The sequence below is a fragment of the Pseudopipra pipra genome, chromosome 7, assembly GCF_036250125.1.
Source record: "Pseudopipra pipra isolate bDixPip1 chromosome 7, bDixPip1.hap1, whole genome shotgun sequence".
Lineage (NCBI taxonomy): Eukaryota > Metazoa > Chordata > Aves > Passeriformes > Pipridae > Pseudopipra > Pseudopipra pipra.
This window is the reverse complement of record NC_087555.1, coordinates 18,734,971-18,754,313: the sequence shown is the minus strand read 5'-3', so window position 1 is coordinate 18,754,313 and position 19,343 is coordinate 18,734,971. Positions and strand designations below refer to the sequence as shown.

The 19,343-nt window shown below is 40.2% G+C and overlaps 1 protein-coding gene across 4 annotated transcripts in view; it reads left to right on the top strand.

The window, feature by feature from the left end:
- Positions 1-19,343, top strand: part of ITGA6 (integrin subunit alpha 6) — a 45,901-nt gene that overhangs the window by 5,734 nt on the left and 20,824 nt on the right. For all 4 annotated transcript variants that reach the window (XM_064660837.1, XM_064660838.1, XM_064660835.1 and 1 more), the window contains exons 2-4: positions 15,381-15,508; positions 15,911-15,990; positions 17,784-18,039. In XM_064660837.1, coding sequence (XP_064516907.1) covers positions 15,381-15,508; positions 15,911-15,990; positions 17,784-18,039 — 464 coding nt within the window. The remainder of the gene's footprint in view (positions 1-15,380; positions 15,509-15,910; positions 15,991-17,783; positions 18,040-19,343) is intronic.

The following is a 19,343-nucleotide window of genomic DNA, read 5'->3' as shown; positions in this document are numbered from 1 at the left end:
AGCATATACCTTTGGTCAGCAGTGATGATAAATGGCCTTATGTGTAGACTCCAGCTTTGAGAAACAGCCTAGGCTGCCAGCTTCAATTACAGCTCATAAAATTATGCTCTTACTGGAAGATGCTTGTACGTGATACAACTCCTTAGTTTCATAGTTTTTTGTTTTACTGATGCTGAGCCTAATTGGTGCACCAGTGTCTAATGTGGGAGGTACCATGTCTTTGGGGTTGCTAGGGCATACCATTTACAGGGTAGAGGTGATGACAGATTTAGAAGCATTTCGGCTTATGCTTTCTTATTTTTAAACATCTCAATAGAGGGGAATGGAAGTTTGAGGAGGCACAAATTCCTCTCTTCAGGCTGAGTGTTTGGAAAGAGAATGGTGTTCTGTAAGCTGTTACTCTGTGTAAAACATAGACCTGCCAAGCTATTGCAAGAGCATTAAAATTTAAGTGATGGCTCAATTAACCAAAATTGCTTTAAGTTCCTCTGGTCCAAATCTGTTGTACTCATTGCTTTCTAAAAGGATGAAATTTATACCAGGTAGTTCTTATTAAATAATATTAAGATATAAATCAGCTCTGATGAACACAACATATGCTAGCCCATTGAGCTCTGTTGTGGCCAAAGTATGAGACATGTCTCAGAAACAGATCAAAAACATCCTCTAAAACAAGCAAGGTTAAAATAGTATAACTGGAACAAAATAACGTAGTGCAGTCAAGGACAGACCTTAATCTTGGGAAGGAGGAAAAAGGCTTTTCTCTTTGCTAAAGCAAATGAAAACTAATGAACTGCACGAAACATGAGTTAAGGACAAAAGGAAAGCATTCTCCTTGACAAGCTGTTGTGTTCTTGAGCAGGGTCTGTGGGTTCTGACAGCTCTGCTTAATGATGCCCGAAAGCTGGGCAGAAAAGTATTGAGGGGAGGGCTCACAGCTGGAAAGACCAGCAGCTAGTCTCTTGCTTTTCAAACTCAGCTGATGTAGACACACACAGATAGGCAAAGTAGATGTGTCTGTGTGCATGTCTAACATAAAGCCTTCCATGCTTTGTGATATATTCTATTGTGGAAAGGAGCTTTAGTTCTTACAGTGTTTGCTCTAAATCTGTGGGGGTAGAATGCATCCTGTATCCTCTTAGATATAGTTCAGTTTGAGAATTGTAGTTATCAGTTGAATGGGCTAAAATGTGTTTGAAGAGCATAACACTTAACCACATAAAACCTGAGGTAGGAGTGAGCTGGGGAAGCATTTTCTCTGCAGTTCTCTTTACACAGTGAGAGGTGGGGTGCTGGAGTGCTGACTGTGGCATGTGTGCTGCATGCGTGTTCTGCCATGTCTCTCAGCTGTGTGGGCTGGAGCTGAGTGAAAAATGAAGGCTCCCTATGGTGTTGGCATCCTGAAAGCTTCAGCTGGCAGGCAGCTTCTTGAAGCTCATTGCTATCCCAGTCTTGTGGACTGACTGGCACAAGAAAATTTATGGTGCTCTTTAAACTTAAAATGTGACCCCATCAGCTACGTAAGGCTAGAAAGCAAGGCAGACAGAGAGAATATTGATCAAGATACAGGGATGTTGAATGAACCATTCAGGTATCTGCAAGTACATAGCATGTACAGCACAAGACCTGCTTTCTGTGTTCCGCTTGGTTCCAAAGCAGCAGGATTTGGAACAGACATGCCAGGAGTCCTTATGCAACAGGGGCATTAAAGGGAGCACTGTATCATTACATTATCTGTGAGGTAGAATAATAAAATTTAGCATTTTTATTCAAGGATGAAGTTTTCTTTTGATTTCTGTTTACATTTTCCAAATTTTTTGAGGCCTTGAAAGCAGCAAAGAGCTTTCAGAAGGTGTGTGCAGTGATGAGATGTACTGGTAGTATTGGGCCCAGAATCGCTGCTGGGTTTGAGTTATTGGAAGAGATGCTACAATTTCTGTATTGATTTTGCTCTTGTGCTGTCTACTTTGATGGTGAATAAGACTCTTTAGCTTGCATGTGCTTAAAGAATAAACCACAAGGCAATCCTACCATCAGGTATGGATCCACCTTCATCCAGACGTGAAGTTTCATGCACTGCATCATCTACTGTTAAAAATACTATTCACCTGTGTAGAGAGTCCTAATTAATCCCTTCTTTTGTTATAATCTAGTAATTACTTGTACCAAGTCAGGAAATAATAAATAGTCTGAATTGTATCTTCAGAAATACTGGATATCCTGCTCAGTCTGCACCTGGACTATTTGATGGGTCTGACCTGTAGCTGTACAATATAAATGTAAATTTTTGTAGCGTGTGGTGTTATTATTTAATTAAACATTTTTATTGATGTTTCTGAGAAGTTTATTTACTATTGACTGCCCTTTAATAAATATTCTGCAGTTGTATAGGCTTTTTCATACAAAAATCTCAATGTAATTTATATTAATGTTATTCTTTGTAAAATAGGAATGAAGAGGAGAACAAAATCACTGTTATGATGCTTGCTAAGATGAGTGCAGTTGTCTGTAGTATATGTTACTAGTGTTAATTTGTGAACAACAAAGAAAAACGTATGCAGAAGTGGGACAGGTAGGTTGGCTTTTCATAAATGTTTTTTCTTAAGGTCTAACAAGCAGAGAATAATGGTTTACTGATCTGACTTGTTCCTGTCTGGTGTCTCCACCAAATAAACCAGAATGTTTTCCAAATTAGCATATTGGGTTACCTGGCATGTTACAGCAGTAAATAGCTCACCAGTCAGCGTGGGCCATTCTCTTCTCCTCTGTTAAACTCCATTTCTATGTGCCAGAGCAGCTGTCAGTTTTGTAAGGAATGCAGTCTGGTAAATTCTCATAAGAGACACCTCATCCATTTCAAAAGAACTGCTGTTTAAAATCAGCTGTTTTTTAAATGTTTCAGAACCAGCCTGGGTCTAGATGAATCATTCTAGCCATAACTGTAAAAATGCCACATTTTGAGGACATATTCTGTGGAAGGGACAAGATTCAGATTAGGCTATTGAGCAAAATGACCGTTTAAAAAAACAAGTAAGTAAAGATCCATATTATTGAATGAGCAGATGGTGGTCTGTGCTGTGAAACATTAGCTGGAAAATTAACATCTTAAAGTGATATTTAGGAAGGGTAGGTACAGTAAGAGGCACAGGAATATTTGAAGAAAGAACTATACAGAATGGTCTGGAAAACACTGAAAAATTCATTAATTAGCGTTGAATGTTTTTTGATTGTGATATACATAAGCAGGTTGCTGCTTTGAAGGTAATGGGAGAAGAATATGGCTTAGGAAAGCAAACAAACATGGAAAAAAGTTTTACTTCCATTTTTAAGGGAATTAGTCTATATGTGAAAAATAAATGGTTAATAAAGCTCCTTTTGCAATTTTAGCATAAAATATATTGTATTCGTGGTAAAATGTACTTCTCTTGGATTTAAGGTATCGTGTCACATTTTCTAACATTATTTTGAGAATTCCATGGCAGTTACTTTGGAAAAGAGCATTGCAGTTATGATGGTTTAGTTTAAAGAGCAGGCCAGATATATTCTGCTGTGAAGTACCTGAGATAGATTTTTGTATCAAAATGACCGTAAAAGGCAAAAAGGTACTAGTTCTTGCATTGTGATTTTTGGAGCATTTACTAGTGTGCATTGACCATTTTTGGCTCTGTTGGAACTTTGGCTGTTTTTTTTGTTTCCTCTTACAGAACTGCATCTAAAAATATGTCATTTCCTGTCGTGTCATGTTTAGGCTGTGTTTGGAAGGGAGAAGGTCTGCAGAATCAAGAACAAAAGAAAGAGGGGTTCACAGGATGCACCCTGTCAAGATGCCATCTACAACATAAAAATGTACTCTAGTCCCTCCAGCGTAACATGGACACATCCTGCCCTGGATTTCACTGTCAGCTAGCAGGCTTCTAGGTTACTTTTCAGCTGTATTCTCTGCATTTGTGTTCTACTTCCAAGGAGTTTGGAGATCTTTTAAGAAATAAGGAACAGTAGATATGAACAATCAGCATTGTTGTTGAGTTTGCTGGTAGCTAGTGCCCATAGGAATGGAAGAATTTCTTAAGAGAGACTGAATGTCACTTCAGTTTTAGTGAAGATGACATTTTTGAAATGGAGCTGTATGTGCTTAGCCTCTGCTTGTTTCACTTGGCATTGTCACCTTCCTCAAAAGCAAGTTTATGAAATAGATCCTTAAAAAACAAAGGAAAACAAGATTGCAGATATGCTGGGAATGACTCCCCCTGTAATGCCTAAAGTTGTTTGATCAGCAGCACATGCATGGGTCAAAGGTCTTCATGTTTGTCCTGGAAATGGTCAAAAGTGGCAACCAGCTGCTGCTGCTAGCAAGGACACTATCATCATGTGTAGCTGAATTTTCTGTGTCCTTTTCTTATTGCTCTTCTCACAGTACTCTGCTAAGGGAATTATGAAGATTGGTTACCCGCGTAGTGGTGTTAAATCTCCTGGCTCTTAGTGACGTACAGCAGAGTGTGTGAAAACATATCATGGCTCATATTGAATTACCTGTGATTGTTAATGTGAAAATGACATTATTTTCTTGGCCAAAGACGCTAAAATAAGTTTGATATATTTTTTTCTTACATAGCCAACTCCCGTAGCTACTACTACAAATACGGAATAATTATGAGAGTCCCTGTAATCTTTTCATCCACTCAATTTATTTTTCTGCTGTAATAATGGTAATTATGTAGTGTGGTCCGAGAATATTGCTGAAGATGTTTGTTCTCTCTTTCCAGCTAAGCTGTGTTCCTGCCTATAGCGGGAATACTTGTTGTCAGATCAGATCCAGTCCTGGTAATAGCTGTAATAGTGTTTGCACAACTTGCAGCCTACAGGAACATAGAGTGTTAAAAATACCTGAAAACAACTGTTTAATTCCAAATTCTGCTCAAGTAAGAATGTAGGGAATGGTGAAAGAAAAAGTGTATGTGTGAGGGGGGGCATATAAAAATTAAGTATGTGTGCATGTGGAGGAGAAGCAGTATGCAGAGGAAGAGAATGCACTGGGTGTCTTGGCATAGTCTCAAACAAGTTATTTTGCAAACAGAAAAATCTTGTTCTTAGGTTTTTAAAGCTGGTTGAAATTCTTGGAGTTTGTACATTCCTGTTCATAGTAAAATGTAACAGCTTCTTCTTCCACAAATGTGTATATTGAGAAGTTTCTTGTGAATATATGATTTAATTCTGATCTGTTTGATCAGTGCTTTAGTATCTGCATGGAACATAAAACAAGGGCTTTTTAAGCATCCCAACTATATAGGCATTTGTATGACCTGTTTCTCCTCCAAAAATACCTTATTGGAGTGATGTTCTTCCAAGTAAATTGAATGCCAGTGTTTTCGGTTAATTTGAAGGTGTGTGGGGACTATGTGTTATATACCCAGTGACACATCTGCTTTTCTCATTAAGTTCATGGCTTGGAAGAAACATCTTATTCAAACTGTGGATTCTGTTATAGGCATTTAAGCCAGGGCTATGATGATCTTAAGACTGAAAAAATAATTTGAACTGTGCTTTAGCATGCAAGTGACTTTTGGCTGTCAAAATGAGTGTTTGATGTCTGTTTGTGTACTTGTTCTCTATAAAATATTTATTAGGGATGACGTATCAGGAAGGTACATGCTTCTTCTACACATGTGGAGTTCTTTAGCCTGGTCCCACATGGACTCTGTAGTCCATGGCCTTATGGTGGCAGCTGGGCTGGTACAGCTTAGCTCAAGAGTGCCAGTATTGGTCTGGTATGGGAGAGCTTCCCCTTGGGGTGCTGGTTGGTATGTTTTAATTAAATGTGATGAACTTCTGTTCAGACCGTGAATCTGTCAGAGTCACATATAACTATTTCTGTGGTTATGTATCTTGTGCAGAAGGTTTCTACCTGTCTTGGTTTTCTCCCTATGATTTGGAGGGAGACAGTGGTAAGTCTGGAAAAGGAGGAGCAGGAGGAATCTCATAATTGGATGTACGAGTGAAGGAACTATGGCTTGGGTTAGCTGAGGAGCAATTGCTCTTCATATACTGCAGGGCTGTGGGATTAGTTGCTGTAGCACGTTATATTGCCCATTGATTCTACAGTGAAATGTCTGACCCTCTTGCTGTACTTCTTTCACGCCCTTTAATGGTTTTATTATGTCGTAAATGAAACTGATGTACTTCATTCACTGAAGGAAATAGGGGAATGACATTTCAACCCAAATATTTGTTTTGTGCTGTTATAGAACTGCAGTTTTTAAAAAAATGTCTTTTAGCATGTTGATGAACAGTATAAGCCTGTTAAGGTTGTTACCCCTCTAACAAGTAGTGCATTCAAATGTCCCTGGGCACACTGCACTTTCAGATTTTATTTTTTTTTTAAGGCAAGGTCTGAGAAACTGTTTCCATATTTTGATTATTTCCATGTTTATTTTCTAAAACATATAGCTAATAGATGATGTGATACTCTTTAATTTTTCAAATGGAGATGCTATATGTTGACTGGCTGCTTCATGTAGTGGCTGCTTCGTTAGAGCCCGTTTTGTCTCGGGAGCTGGGGCAGCACTGGATGAGGCGATGGACCAGGGCCCTGGTGTGTGGGCGCAGCTGGCAGGAGAGCAAGATTGTGGCATGGGGGCACCAGGGATGGACAGTTCACTCGCTCTGTGCTTGCAGATAGCTGGGGACCGCTGGGTCACCCCTGCTTTACTGCAACTGTCCTTGCTTGCTTGTCTTGCTGCTGTCAGAACCTGCCCCTTAGTGCACCGTCGCTGGGTTGTGCCCGAATGGCTGTGGTGGGACCCTCACGGTTCAGTCAGTCTGCTGCAGACAAGGTGGCTGCGGGCAGGGGCTGGGCTGGAAGTGCCAGCACCTCGCCTTCCAAGTTGGTTTCTTGAAATTGTACACTTGTCACTTCTTGAGTTAAACTGCCAAGTTAGAAAATCTGAGTGAAAATACCTTTAACATTATTTCTTCCATAAATTTGTTGTAGATTAATTATAAAAATAACTGTCTGTTTTACAGTACCATTTTGCACTCAGGTCTGTTCCTGGCATGGGTATTGTTCTTTCTGTTAAATCAGAATGACTGTATAGCTTGTGAAGGAGAAATTAAACCTGTACGTTATATACAGGTTTCGCTTGCTGTTTCACAATAGCAGTTTGACAAAACTGTGAGGTATCTCCTGATTAAAGCCAGAGAATGGTGTCTGAAATGGAAAACTGGATTTTGAAACTCAACTTTGGAGCAGACGGTACCATTTCTTCTAAGAAATATGTCTTGTACCAATGGAAAGGAGATCTGCAAAACTCTGTTTCAAATCCATGCAGGCTGGCTCTGGACTGTGAGGGGAAAGGGTTTATTTTTCCGTGTGACTTTCAGAAAGCCAAGTGGCCTTTCCAAAACAGCAGGTATCTTTTTGCTTTGTAGTATCTTGCCGTAGTCCTTATGCTGCCTTTGGCTTCTTTTTTCCAGCCTCTGTCATAATCTGTTTCCTGAAAAAGGCTGAAGGAGTAAAATGAAAATCACAGTCCTTCAAGTGCCAAGCCTCCAGGCAACAGAAATTAATGGTGTACTTGGCCATGGCTTTGCACTGGTAGTTCCAAAATGCAGCTGTGGAGTAGCAGATTAGGAGAATATTCAGTCACTTAAAATAGCTGTTAATAATGTACTGGCCATGATGGATGTCTCTGTAAAAAGCATCATGAGTAAGTTCTCTGCTGACACGGTTACTGGTTGTATTTTGCTGGGAGAGGGTTGTTTTTTGGAGGAGTCCAGTCTCATGGTTCAGCTCTGGTTCCCATTAGCAGCCCAAGTGTATGAAGGGACAATCTCTGTGCTAATTAGTCTGTGGTGCTCCTGTCTTGTGACTTGTTTCTGTTGTGGGAAGCCAAATCCAGGCACAAAGCAGAGGTGGTGCCACCAGTATTCAAATGTGATATCTATCACATTGACTAACTTGAGTGATGTTGACACACTGTGTTGGTTAGACGTTCCCATCTTCAGTGTTGTCAGTTCTAAAAACAGCTGAGAACAAAACAGTGCAGAGGACTGAAAATACAGCTCTTGTGGAGGGCTGTAGATGTCCACATTGTGGACATCATCAGAGGTCTCTGCCTGGAGGTTGTAAACACTTGGTAGACGACTAGTGACTGTGAGTGATAATTTGGTAGTAAATTTTAATCTAAGTTTTGAGTTAGAGCTCTATTTTCATTTTGTTCAATCTAGTGAAGCTCCTTGCAAGAAGATACTGGGACTGGGAGAGAAAAAGGATGCAGGAATCTCTCTGTCTAGTCAGGGTTGGAGACGTTTCATAGCATTTAGCTTCACACTTTCCAAATTTGCCCCCCTTGTGTGTTATGGAGTCTTTCTGAAAACATAATGAAATGCAAAGTCTGCAGCGGTAGCACTGTTATCTGAGAACAGCAGTAATAAATTGGACATTTGTGCTCAATGAAGGCTACAAAATTGGAAATTACTTACACCACTGACTATCTTATTTCCCCTGTATGTGGAAATGGTTAATGGTTTGTTACCCAGGAAACACTTCTATGATTTCTACTCCAGTCTGTTAGAGCTGAAACTACTGATGCGTTGCTTTTACTTTTAAAGAAAGGCTGGCAAAGATGTGGTGCCTTGTTTAGGTAGAAGATACCATGGAAAAGGAAAGAATTTAAGGAATGAAGAAAACTTTGGGAGATAGAGTATCTGAACTTGGTACAGACTGTGGTATTTTTTATATTTGTTTAAATCAAAAGGTAAATTACTCAATGGAGCCTCTTAATTTGATGAACAGGATTTGCTTTAAAAAAATGTTGAAGATCTTCTCCCTCCTTTGGCTTGATTTCTTTTGAGTAAGTGTTTATTCCAAAATAGAACTGTAATGAATCTCTGATAATTTTCCTTCTCTGAAGTATGTTGTATAAATTTTATGTTGTCCTTGGATAGTTCCAGGCTATAAGTGAGGAAAAGATTTTCACTGTGGAGTGAGGGAATAATTCCGGGAGGTTGGAGAGTTTTTGGCTTTCTTTTGATATGGTTTTCTCATCTTAACTTAAACTTTCCTTTTGGAAGTGACCAAGATAGTTTCATGAGGAATACTGGAGGGAGTTCAGATAGCTGTGAGCAGATACTACTCCCAGTTCTCACTGTTGTTTTCATTAGCTGAGAAGGAACCACAGCCACCTCTAAATGTCTCAAAAATTACCAATGAAAGCAGGGAGGGTTTTAAAATCTGCACCCTACTGCTTAATATTCTGTAATGTCTGTTAAAATGGAAAGTTGGTTCTGGTGTATTTTGCTTTGGATCTCAACCACTCTTTTGGGCTATTTTTGAATAAATGAAGTTACACCCTTTCTTCTTGATGTTCCCCTGACTTTTCTTGTCAAATACCAGTTGTTGAAAGCATAAAATAGTGAAGAAAATGCAAAGCTCAGTATGCCAGGGGGCCTGTAGGCCCAAGTGCGGAAATCAGATGGAGGTCTTGTGGTTTGTGTTGCCGTGGCATCGAGGGCGAGAACTTGGAGTGAGGTGTAGACCACGTGGTCTCATTCTTCTACCTGATACCCAAAAATGTTTTGTACAAAGGAAGTACACCTCCTACCAAGAAATATTCTATAAATGTGCCCACGAAGAACGTTAAGATTTGACCACAGTCCCACCAGCAGCATTTTGCACAATTGTGGCTGTAAAGTATAAAAGTACCTCAATTTTGCATCTAATCAGGGGATGATAATTTGATTCAAAATTGCAGGGACAGATCGATGGGTTTGTCCTCCTCGCCCTCCCCAGAAGGGGGATGCCTTTTGGTAAGCCTTGTGTCCTCAGCTGGTCAACTCATCCAGTGTTGACCTGGGATGTTAAGCTTGTGATTGCAATTGTATTGTTAGTGCTACATATAACTGCTCTACAGTTAATGCATTATCACCAGCAGTCCAAAAGAACCTTATATGTTGCATTCAATAGATTCTGCTATTCATGAATCCGACAGACTCTTGTGGATGTGACCAGCCCTGGAGTTCACAGACTGTTCGTACCTCGGAGCTATAATTATGTGTTTGCAACACCAGTCAACAGCAGATGGCAAACTGAGTCCTGGTGCCTGCCTGAATGTGGGCAATGAGTTCCCGCTTCGTTCTGCTTCCTGGAGATGTGTTTATGGAGACAGGTTTATGAAGCATGTTTGCTACGTACAGTTGTCTAAAGGTCTGCTCCAGATCTAGATAAAAGTCAGTAAGATGTCTTGATGCCTTTTCTAAGGCTTGAGTAGTGCTTGGCATAAGTGGCAAAATGGAGTTTTTCTTGCCTCAGCTGTTTTGTTCAGGTAGGGTGGGTGGGTGTAGCTGTGCTGTGGTGTTGCACAGAGGGGTGTGGTGCTATGCTGGTCCCTCTTGAGAGGGGGGCTTGTGCCTGTCCCTGTTGCATTCTGACTGCACCTTGCACATGCAGGTACAGCTGGTCAGATGATGCAGTCAGATCCACCTGAGCCAAAGTTGTGCCTCAGTGAGGTCAGTTAAACGGACATCCTGGAGCTCTGATTTTACGGGATTATCTCATATTTGGCCCTGAATCTGGGATTGTAAGGAAGTAAATCTGTTCCTGTAAGCCAGCAGATTCTCATAATTGGCAGTGGGACTTGAGTCATTATCATGTATTTCCAAGAAGTAATTAAGAGAAAGCAGTAATAAATCTAATTCTAACACAGAGAGCAACTGGACTGATTAATTTGGTTAAAAATTAGAATTTTAGTTCGAAATTGGATGGTGCTTGTTTTAATTATAATTAGAGCTAAAGAACATTGTAGTTTTATGCTGGAGTATGAGAGAATTCTGATTTTTTTTTTCCAACACTGTCACTCTATAGACACTTCTTTTAAATTAACTTCTATTAATAGTTCATTATGTTGCATTTCTGTAGATTAATGCCTGTGCAGTCTGATTGGTTCAGGGAAAACCCAATCACTTTATAGTATATATTTAAGCAAGAGGAATGGGGAAGATCAGGATCCAAGTTGTTTGAAGCATCTGTTCCTCTAATTTATATGAGGAATAGTAATACTTCTTTTGTCTGACTTTTAGCTCATATGATAAACATTAGATACTAAGTCATCATAACTCAAATATTAAAAAGCTAAGGCTCTGACAGGAGCTGATGCTCGGACATGTTTATGTTCAGTATACTGTATGGCTGAGCTTATGTTCTCTGTATAGTAATAAGGCAAACCTGCTATGGGATAGAAAAATCAATAAAATTGTCTGCATGTTGGAGCCTTTTGTTTCTGATTCTGCGGTCTTGACATTGGGGTGTTATTTAGGTATCTAAACATGGGTTCTGGAGCCTGATTTTGGGCATTTCAGACCTGAATTGAAAGTAGTGATGGTAGCCTTTGTACACAGACCTTCAGGAAGAAGTCCCAGTGAATAAAATGAACCGTACTGTGATCATGGGTGGGGAGAAATTATGAACGCATTTTTGTGACCCTTTGTTTGCAGAAGAAGTTCTTAGGTTTTAATGTCGGTGTTTCGTCTACCAGTGTAAGGAGATAGTGATAGCTAGGAGAGCACCTCCTCACCCCACCCCTTACCTGTTTCCTTTTGCTGAAGGAGCTTCTGCTTGCCACTGAGAAAGCTAAAATGAAACATGCATGGCTGCAGAAAACCTAACCTGTTTTTAGCATAATGAGCTCAAACTTCATTAAAATTCTTCTATTAAAACACAGCTGAGTAAGTAGCCATACAGTAGTGACTGGAATGTGTCCTTAGTCCGGATTGACTCTTTGAGCACGTAGCAGGGCTCAGAATACAAGCTGATTCATTTGGACTGCTGCAGTCATGCTGAAATTCATACTGATGCATGGTACACATCATACTTCTTGAATTTTAAATTAAGTAATTTGGCTTCTTTGATAGAATTTTGATTTTTCAAATGTATCTCTTAAACAGTAGACAAGCTGAATAGCAACTCTGCTGATCCCAAGTCACAATGTGCTTACAGGGGATTATTGTTTTCCTTTATTTATTCAGCCAAAGATTAGATGCATGTGACTTTCTTACTTACGTTCCTAATAATGTGATAATCCTCATAATGTTTATAATCCTCGTGATCTTCTGTAACCTGTCTTGCAGAACCTGGGAGCATAGGTTTAGTCTTCTCTGCTGTGGTCTGTGGGACAGAAAAGTAGTAAAGAAGTACAAAGGAGTTATGCCTCATTTAATGGGTCTTACACTTGAACTGATCTACTTCTTTGCAAGCGCCTGCTCGTAGTGTGTGCTACTGTTGAACTGTGTTGTAAGGACTTACAGTGACAGATTCAAGATTTTTGTATTTGATAAACCTTGAAGACTAGTGACAGGATTCTTGACAAAAGTTCTTTGAAGTCTGGGAAGTTTTAAATAAGTCTGCTTTGAATTACTTTGTTTATACAATGGAAAATAACTTATGCAAGATTAGGGAAAAATAACTTACACAAGATTTTTATGGGGGGATATGGGCATCGGAAAGGATCTCAGGTTGCCTGTTTCCTTTGAGATCATGTTGGATTGATGCCTTTCCCCCCCCTTTTTTTTTTTGTTTGTTTTTTTGTTTAATGAAGGCTGAACAATCTGCTGATCTCAGGAAGTGTCTGAGATGCCATAGGATGTTTGGGGCATCTTATCACAGAATATGCTGAGTTGGAAGGGACCCCCAAGGATCATCAAGTCCAACACTTAGCCGTGCACAGAACCATCCCCCAAGAGTCACACCATGTGCCTGAAAGTATCATCTAAATGTTTCTTGGGCTCTGTGTTGGTGCTTTGACCACTGCCCTGAGGAGTCTGTTCCACTGCCCACCACCCTTGGGGTGAAGAGCCTTTTTCTAATATCCAACCTAAATCTAAACCTGACACAACTTCAGGCCATGCCTTTGAGTTCTGTCACTGGTCACCACAGGGAAGAGATCAGTGTCTACCCCTCCTCTTCCCCTCACAAGGAAGTTGTAACTGCAATGAGGTCTCCCCTCGGTCTCCTCCACGCTGAACAGACCAAGTGCCCTCAGCCACTCCTTCTGTAAGTTAGGAAATCAGTGCCTCTACTTTCTTAAAAGTTATGGTGGTTAGTGTTAAAAAGAATAATTTCATCTGTCTTTCCCTGGGCAATAACAGAACTGAGGAGAAAATGTATTTATTCCCACTTAGTAATAGCTCAGAAATAGATGCTTTGCAAAAGAATTACTCCAAGAGATGACAGTTAAATGCACTGTTGCCAAAACGGGAAAATGAAGTTATTAATGGCCTTTCTAAAAGCAGGGTTGTTTAGATTGCAAACTGTTGTGATGACTGCTACATTTCTGAAAAAATGCTTGAAAAAGTTGGCAGACGTATCTAGGGGGAAAAGCAGGAAACACTTTAAACCAAAACCCACCTACACTGTGTGCCCTGCTTTTATATGTGTATGGATCAAAAGCAAATATTTTACCTGAAAGTTTCAGCATTCAGGGGTTTACCTTCTTGAGGAGGACAAATTATGGATTGTGGGAGAATTTATTTCTGTAAAAGTGATGAAAATTTGGTTGTTTCACAAACATTTTACAGATATAATTTTGCGTTTTAAAACATCAGTTTCGGGTTTACTTTAGGGACACTAAATAAATATTTTCTTAATAACAAAAATTACATATTGAATGTAATTGATCTCCATGCAGCGCTACAGACTGGGGGCAGAGTGGTTGGAGAGCAGCCAGGCAGAGAGAGACCTGGGAGTTTGGAAGCTGAACATGAGCCAGCAGTGTGCCCAGGTGGCCAGGAAGGCCAATGGCATCTTGGCCTGGATCAGGAACAGGCCAGCAGGACCAGGGAAGTGATTCTTGCCCTGTACTCAGCACTGGTGAGGCCACACCTGGAGTGCTGTGTCCAGTTCTGGGCCCCTCAGTTCAGGAAGGACATTGAGGTGCTGGAGCAGGTCCAGAGAAGAGCAACAAGGCTGGTGAAGGGACTTGAGCACAAGTCCTGTGAGGAGAGGCTGAGGGAGCTGGGGCTGTTCAGCCTGGAGAAGAGGAGGCTCAGGGGAGACCTCATCACTCTCTCTCTACAACTCCCTTAAAGGAGGTTGTAGCCAGGTGGGCATCGGTCTCTTCTCCCAGACAACTATCAGTAAGACAAGAGGACATGGTCTTCAGCTGTGCCAGGGGAGGTTTAGGTTAGATATTAGGAAGAAATTCTTTACAGAAAGGGTAATCAGGCATTGGAAATGCCAGCTTTGCCCTCCTGGACACTAAGGGATATCTTCTCAAATGTTTTTTGTACGAGGGTCAGGAAGCACATAGTCTGGTTCAGCATCCATCCATCCATCCATCCATCCATCCATCGCACCTGCAGTGTTGCACCATCCACACACCATTATCTTGTCCTTGGTCTTTCAGCTGAGCACGATGTTTCTTCCACAAACTATTGCATACTGGTTGCTGAAGCTAACTAGCTGCCTGAGAGGCAGCTGTGCTTTCTCTGTGTGTGACATTTCAAAGAAGAAGACAATATAAGAATTTTTTTGACACCTCTTATTTTGCAAGTAAATATGTCTACTGGTGGTTTTGTGATAATACTCATGGTGTACAGTTGATACAGAAAAAAATTCGCTTTACTCAGTTTTTAAAATAAGAACTTTTCACATTTGTTTACCAGAACAGTGTCTAAGGAAGGATTGTTAGAGTAGGCTTTTTGTAGGAGAAATAAGTCCTTTGTGGGCCTGTTCTTGATGAGAGATTTGTTGGAGAAAAAATTTCAGCTTCAAAGTGGAATATCTGTCAAAGGAGAGAGGAGAGGGGGAATGCATGTTTGCACAGAGCCTGGAACAGTTCAGTAGGTATTTGCTTGGGCCAGAAGGGATCTTGCTTTGATCAGAGATACCAAGATACCTTTAAATTCAGGCAAACAGTGGTGCAGGACTGGTGTAAAGACATCTTGAAAACCACTTGTATTTACTGTTTGGGGGGTTTCTGGTCATTTTAGAAACAATACTTTTCCCACCCTTATCAACAATTCCTAGTAAGGCAAAAAAAGTACCCCACTTGACTCCCTGATAGAAATATGGTGTTTGCAAAATTGCCAGACACCTACTTTACTTTTATCAGCCACTGTCAGTGAATACTGCAACAATAATAGCAGTAATAACAATACAGGTACTGCTTTGCAGGGCCAATCATTGCAGAACTGTTACTGCTATACAGCTTTCCCCACCCTATTTTTTTTTTTTTTTAAAGCAGTGCTGTGATGTAGCTTTTCATCCGTCTTCAAGTGTTTGCATGTCAAACCTCTAGCAACGTGATGAAAACACTTTCTGATTCTGTTGCCTTCCTCTTCTCTAATATTCCTTCTACAGATCTCTTTAAATTATTTTGCTTTCCCTGCAGATTGCTGGTTGGAGCTCCTCGGGAAAAGGCCTTTCCAGCCCAACAAGCCAACAGAACAGGAGGACTGTACAGCTGTGACATTGCATTTCCAAATAAAAATTGCATACGTATCAAATTTGATGAGGAGAGTAAGTTTTTCAGTGCTTTTGTTTTTAATTGAAAGAGTTGTCTGATTTTTCTTGTTTGATGTCCTTTCCAGAGGCATTGTATCAGACAGTTGCTTCTGGGAATTTATACGTAACTCCTTTTTGCATCAGAATAAGTTGTAGCTTAATTGGTAAGATAGTATGAGATGCTTAAATATTGGTAGATTCTTAGTCTTTTGTAAATTGATGTAACATGAAGTAGTAGGCTAGAAGTGTTTATTAAAATGGATATTGTTAGTGATAAAATGTACAGACAGTGCCATCTGCAGACTGTCTGGTGTTCTGTGTGAAGTGCTTCTTCTGACAGACTTCAGAGAAAAAGAAAAGTAAAAAGAAAATGCAGTTAACTCTTAATATTTTAAGTTGTATTATGATACTCTGCAGCTGACCCGAAGATGGAGAGTAAAGAGGACCAGTGGATGGGTGTAACTGTCCAAAGTCAGGGGCCAGGAGGAAATGTGGTGGTAAGTGTAAAGGACTAACTTATAAAAACATTTGAGGTCTACAATAAATGTTCTAAGTGGTCTGTGTTTCTATGCAGCTTGCTGAAAGGTAACTTGCCTAAGTTTATTCCTGTGATTCCTTGTAGGTAAAGACATAAATGTCTCCTTAGCAAAGTAAGGCACTTGAGATTGTAAGAGCTTTAAATTAGCCTCTGAGATTTAGCCTCTCTTTATAACCTTCATAACAATCTAGGATGGACAGTTTTCAAGGGTGCCAGTTATTTTTTGTCATATACACGTTGTTTCTTTTAAATATTGCAGAAATAGGGAAGAGTAGTGTAGGTCATAAAAGTAGCAGGTTGTCATCAGTTTGTTTTCCAGGATGATCGGGCTCACTTTACCTTTCATCAGGGACTTTGTCTGAGTTGCATCTGTGAATTAATGTGGTCATTACACTGCAGTAAGACAACTAACTATTTTTATTTTATACAGTACAGAGATACTCTTTATTTTATGTTAAACAGAGAGAAAAAGCTTTTGGGAATTACCAGAGAATGTTATTTTTTAAAGTCTTTCTCAGTTAAATAAACCTCTCATGGTGCTGCAGGATACCAGCTACATCATAAAATAGGTCTGCAGTGAAGCTTCCCCATCTAATTATATTTTTGCAGGTTAATGTCACTGGGTCCAAAACTGGAAAGCAGGTGACTTCAGCATGTGAATCTGGTTATTTAAGGGTATTTAAGGATATAGAAGCAGTAATAACTAGGTTCCGTCTGTCTCAGAACCCAAGGGGGAGAAAAGCAGATGTAAGCAGTCCTGTTCATTAACTAATTGTTCATCAACTAATGCTGTCTTGTCTTTTCTGAGAAGGAACTTTTCTTTGTGAATTGTAAATGGGAAATGCACTTATTAGATGAGATGTGGGCAACCTGCAGGTCACTGTGCAGCAGGACAATACTACAGTGCTCTAAGTGTGGAGCAGCTGGGTGTTTGCCTAATATTTAGGCCTTGATAGGAACCATAGAAAAGGTTTGTCAGCTGAGAAACCTGACTTGCTTGTGCTCTTCACACACCTGCTACATCTGGCTCTGCAAGGAATACTGCTGGCAAAGGTGTTTGATTGTTCACATTTTTTTTTTATAGTGGTTTGGCAATTACACTGCTTAACCCAGTGGTTCTTCATCCTTTGTGTTAAGTATTTGATTAGAATTCTGTTCCCAGGGGAACAGTCTAAAAGGATAAGGAACAGGATGTGCTTAGTGCTGCAGCTCTGTCCCAGTGACAGTTACCCTATAAGTGGAACATCCAACGTAGGAAGTAGGAACAACTTCCCTTCCCTTCATTGGTAAAGCTTTCACCCTCTGCTTAGTGGCACTTTTCTGGAAGGGGAGAGTTCTGAATGGTCTCAGGTAGATGGTAGTTGAACCAGCTTCTCATGTCCTGAACAAGCGTGTAAGTCATTTAACTCTGAGAGATGTTGGGAAACACAGACACTTCTTTCTTTGCATGAGAGAGAGTGGTTCTCTCCTCACTTCTTGAGAGGGTTTAGGTATCAGGAATGGCTTTAGGGATTTAACCATGTGGCCTTCCTTGACCATGAAGCTGGCTGCTTTGACTTTGTCTGTAGCTGCCCAGCCTTTCCCATACGTTGCCCCCAGGAAACATTGGACTCTGCATTGCAACAGAGACAGGTCTACAAGGTGCCTTACAGCATTGTCGGCATGAAGGATTGCTGAAGGAGACCAACCTTCTTGGATGACTTGCAATACAACGTACAGAAAACATCCCCTATTATTTCTTCTGTCTTGCAGACCTGTGCACATCGCTATGAGAAAAGGCAGTATGTAAACACAGTGCAGGAAACCCGGGATATCATTGGAAGGTGCTATGTGCTGAGCCAGGACCTCACTATTAAGGATGATATGGATAATGGAGTTTGGAGTTTTTGTGACGGTCGTTTAAGAGGCCATGAGAAGTTTGGTTCCTGTCAGCAAGGTGTTGCTGCTACTTTTACTAGAGACTATCATTATATTGTGTTTGGTGCCCCAGGCACTTACAATTGGAAAGGTATGACTTGGCTTCCTTCCTGCCTACCCTTCCCATTTCCTCTGAGGCTGCTCTCAAGGGTTGCATCCAAAGTTTTACATTTTTTTTTTGTTTTTTTTGGGATGGGGGAGGGGATAATAGGGATGTAATGATTTAACCCTCTTTTCACAAAACGCTGTGCCTCTGTATCAAAATTATTTACTGCAGTTTCTTTAAATATCCTTGAAGTATATGAATAGATAATGGAACTTTGCACATTTGTACACCAATTTTTTCCCTTGTAAGTCTAATCTTATGGTGAGATTGAGGGCTTACTTTGACAAGTGGAACAAATCACTAAATTTTTAAAAATTATTTGACCAGCCTTTTTCTGCGTTTGAGCAAATGTTAGATAGCTACACTGAGATCTTTATCCTGCAGTGTTCTCCACTTTATTCTTTGTGAAGTCTGTGAACAGTAGTACTTTCCAAATTAAATACTGGAGAGTTGCAGGAAGATAACTGAACAGAGCAATTCGACATATATTCATACCTAAATCCATGCATATCCATGTAAAATTTCATGGATAATCTGTCTAAGAGCGAAGTACTGTGTATCATCCAGGAGATATTCCAAAACTGAGGGGAAAAAACCATAAGACATTCTCTGTTAGTTTGTGTTGAGAAACATCTAAATGGCCAGCTCAGTCTCTTGAAGTGATTTTTCCCGTCACACTTCATTACACCAACAGCTGTGAATTCTTCCCTCTTGAGAACATCTGATCCTCCAACCACTATGTTTTTCCACCTCGCACACCTGTGCCTGCCACCTGAACCATGCAAAATTGTTGAGTTAAGCTCTGGCACAAGGTGTACTTTAGTGAAAACTTAATCTTCCACGTATCTGTCAACAAAATCTGACCAAGCTGAAACAGTATATTGAGTTCAGACACCATTTTACTTCAATTGCAGAGAAGTGCTAGGACAGTCCTAAGACTACTCTTCTGTATAATGGAAAAACATGTTTGTGCTTGCCAAAACATTAAATACGCCTGTTGATAAAAGGGAAGCACACATTTTATTGAACAATAGCTCTTTCCCCTTAAATACTGTTTCTAAATATACCACTGGTGTTTGTCATAGCTGAACAGTAGTTTTATTTTTTTTTAAATTCCTGTGTACTTATCTCCCTTTTAAGGGAAGCTTTATGAGGCTAAGAAACGATGAGGGTAGTTTCTGACCAGATTGGTTTCATGTGTGTTTGAGAATTTTCTTAGTATCCCATGTTTTCCAGATCATTGTATGGCCTCTGGTAGAGCAGCATGAGCTTCTGCCACACAGATAGAA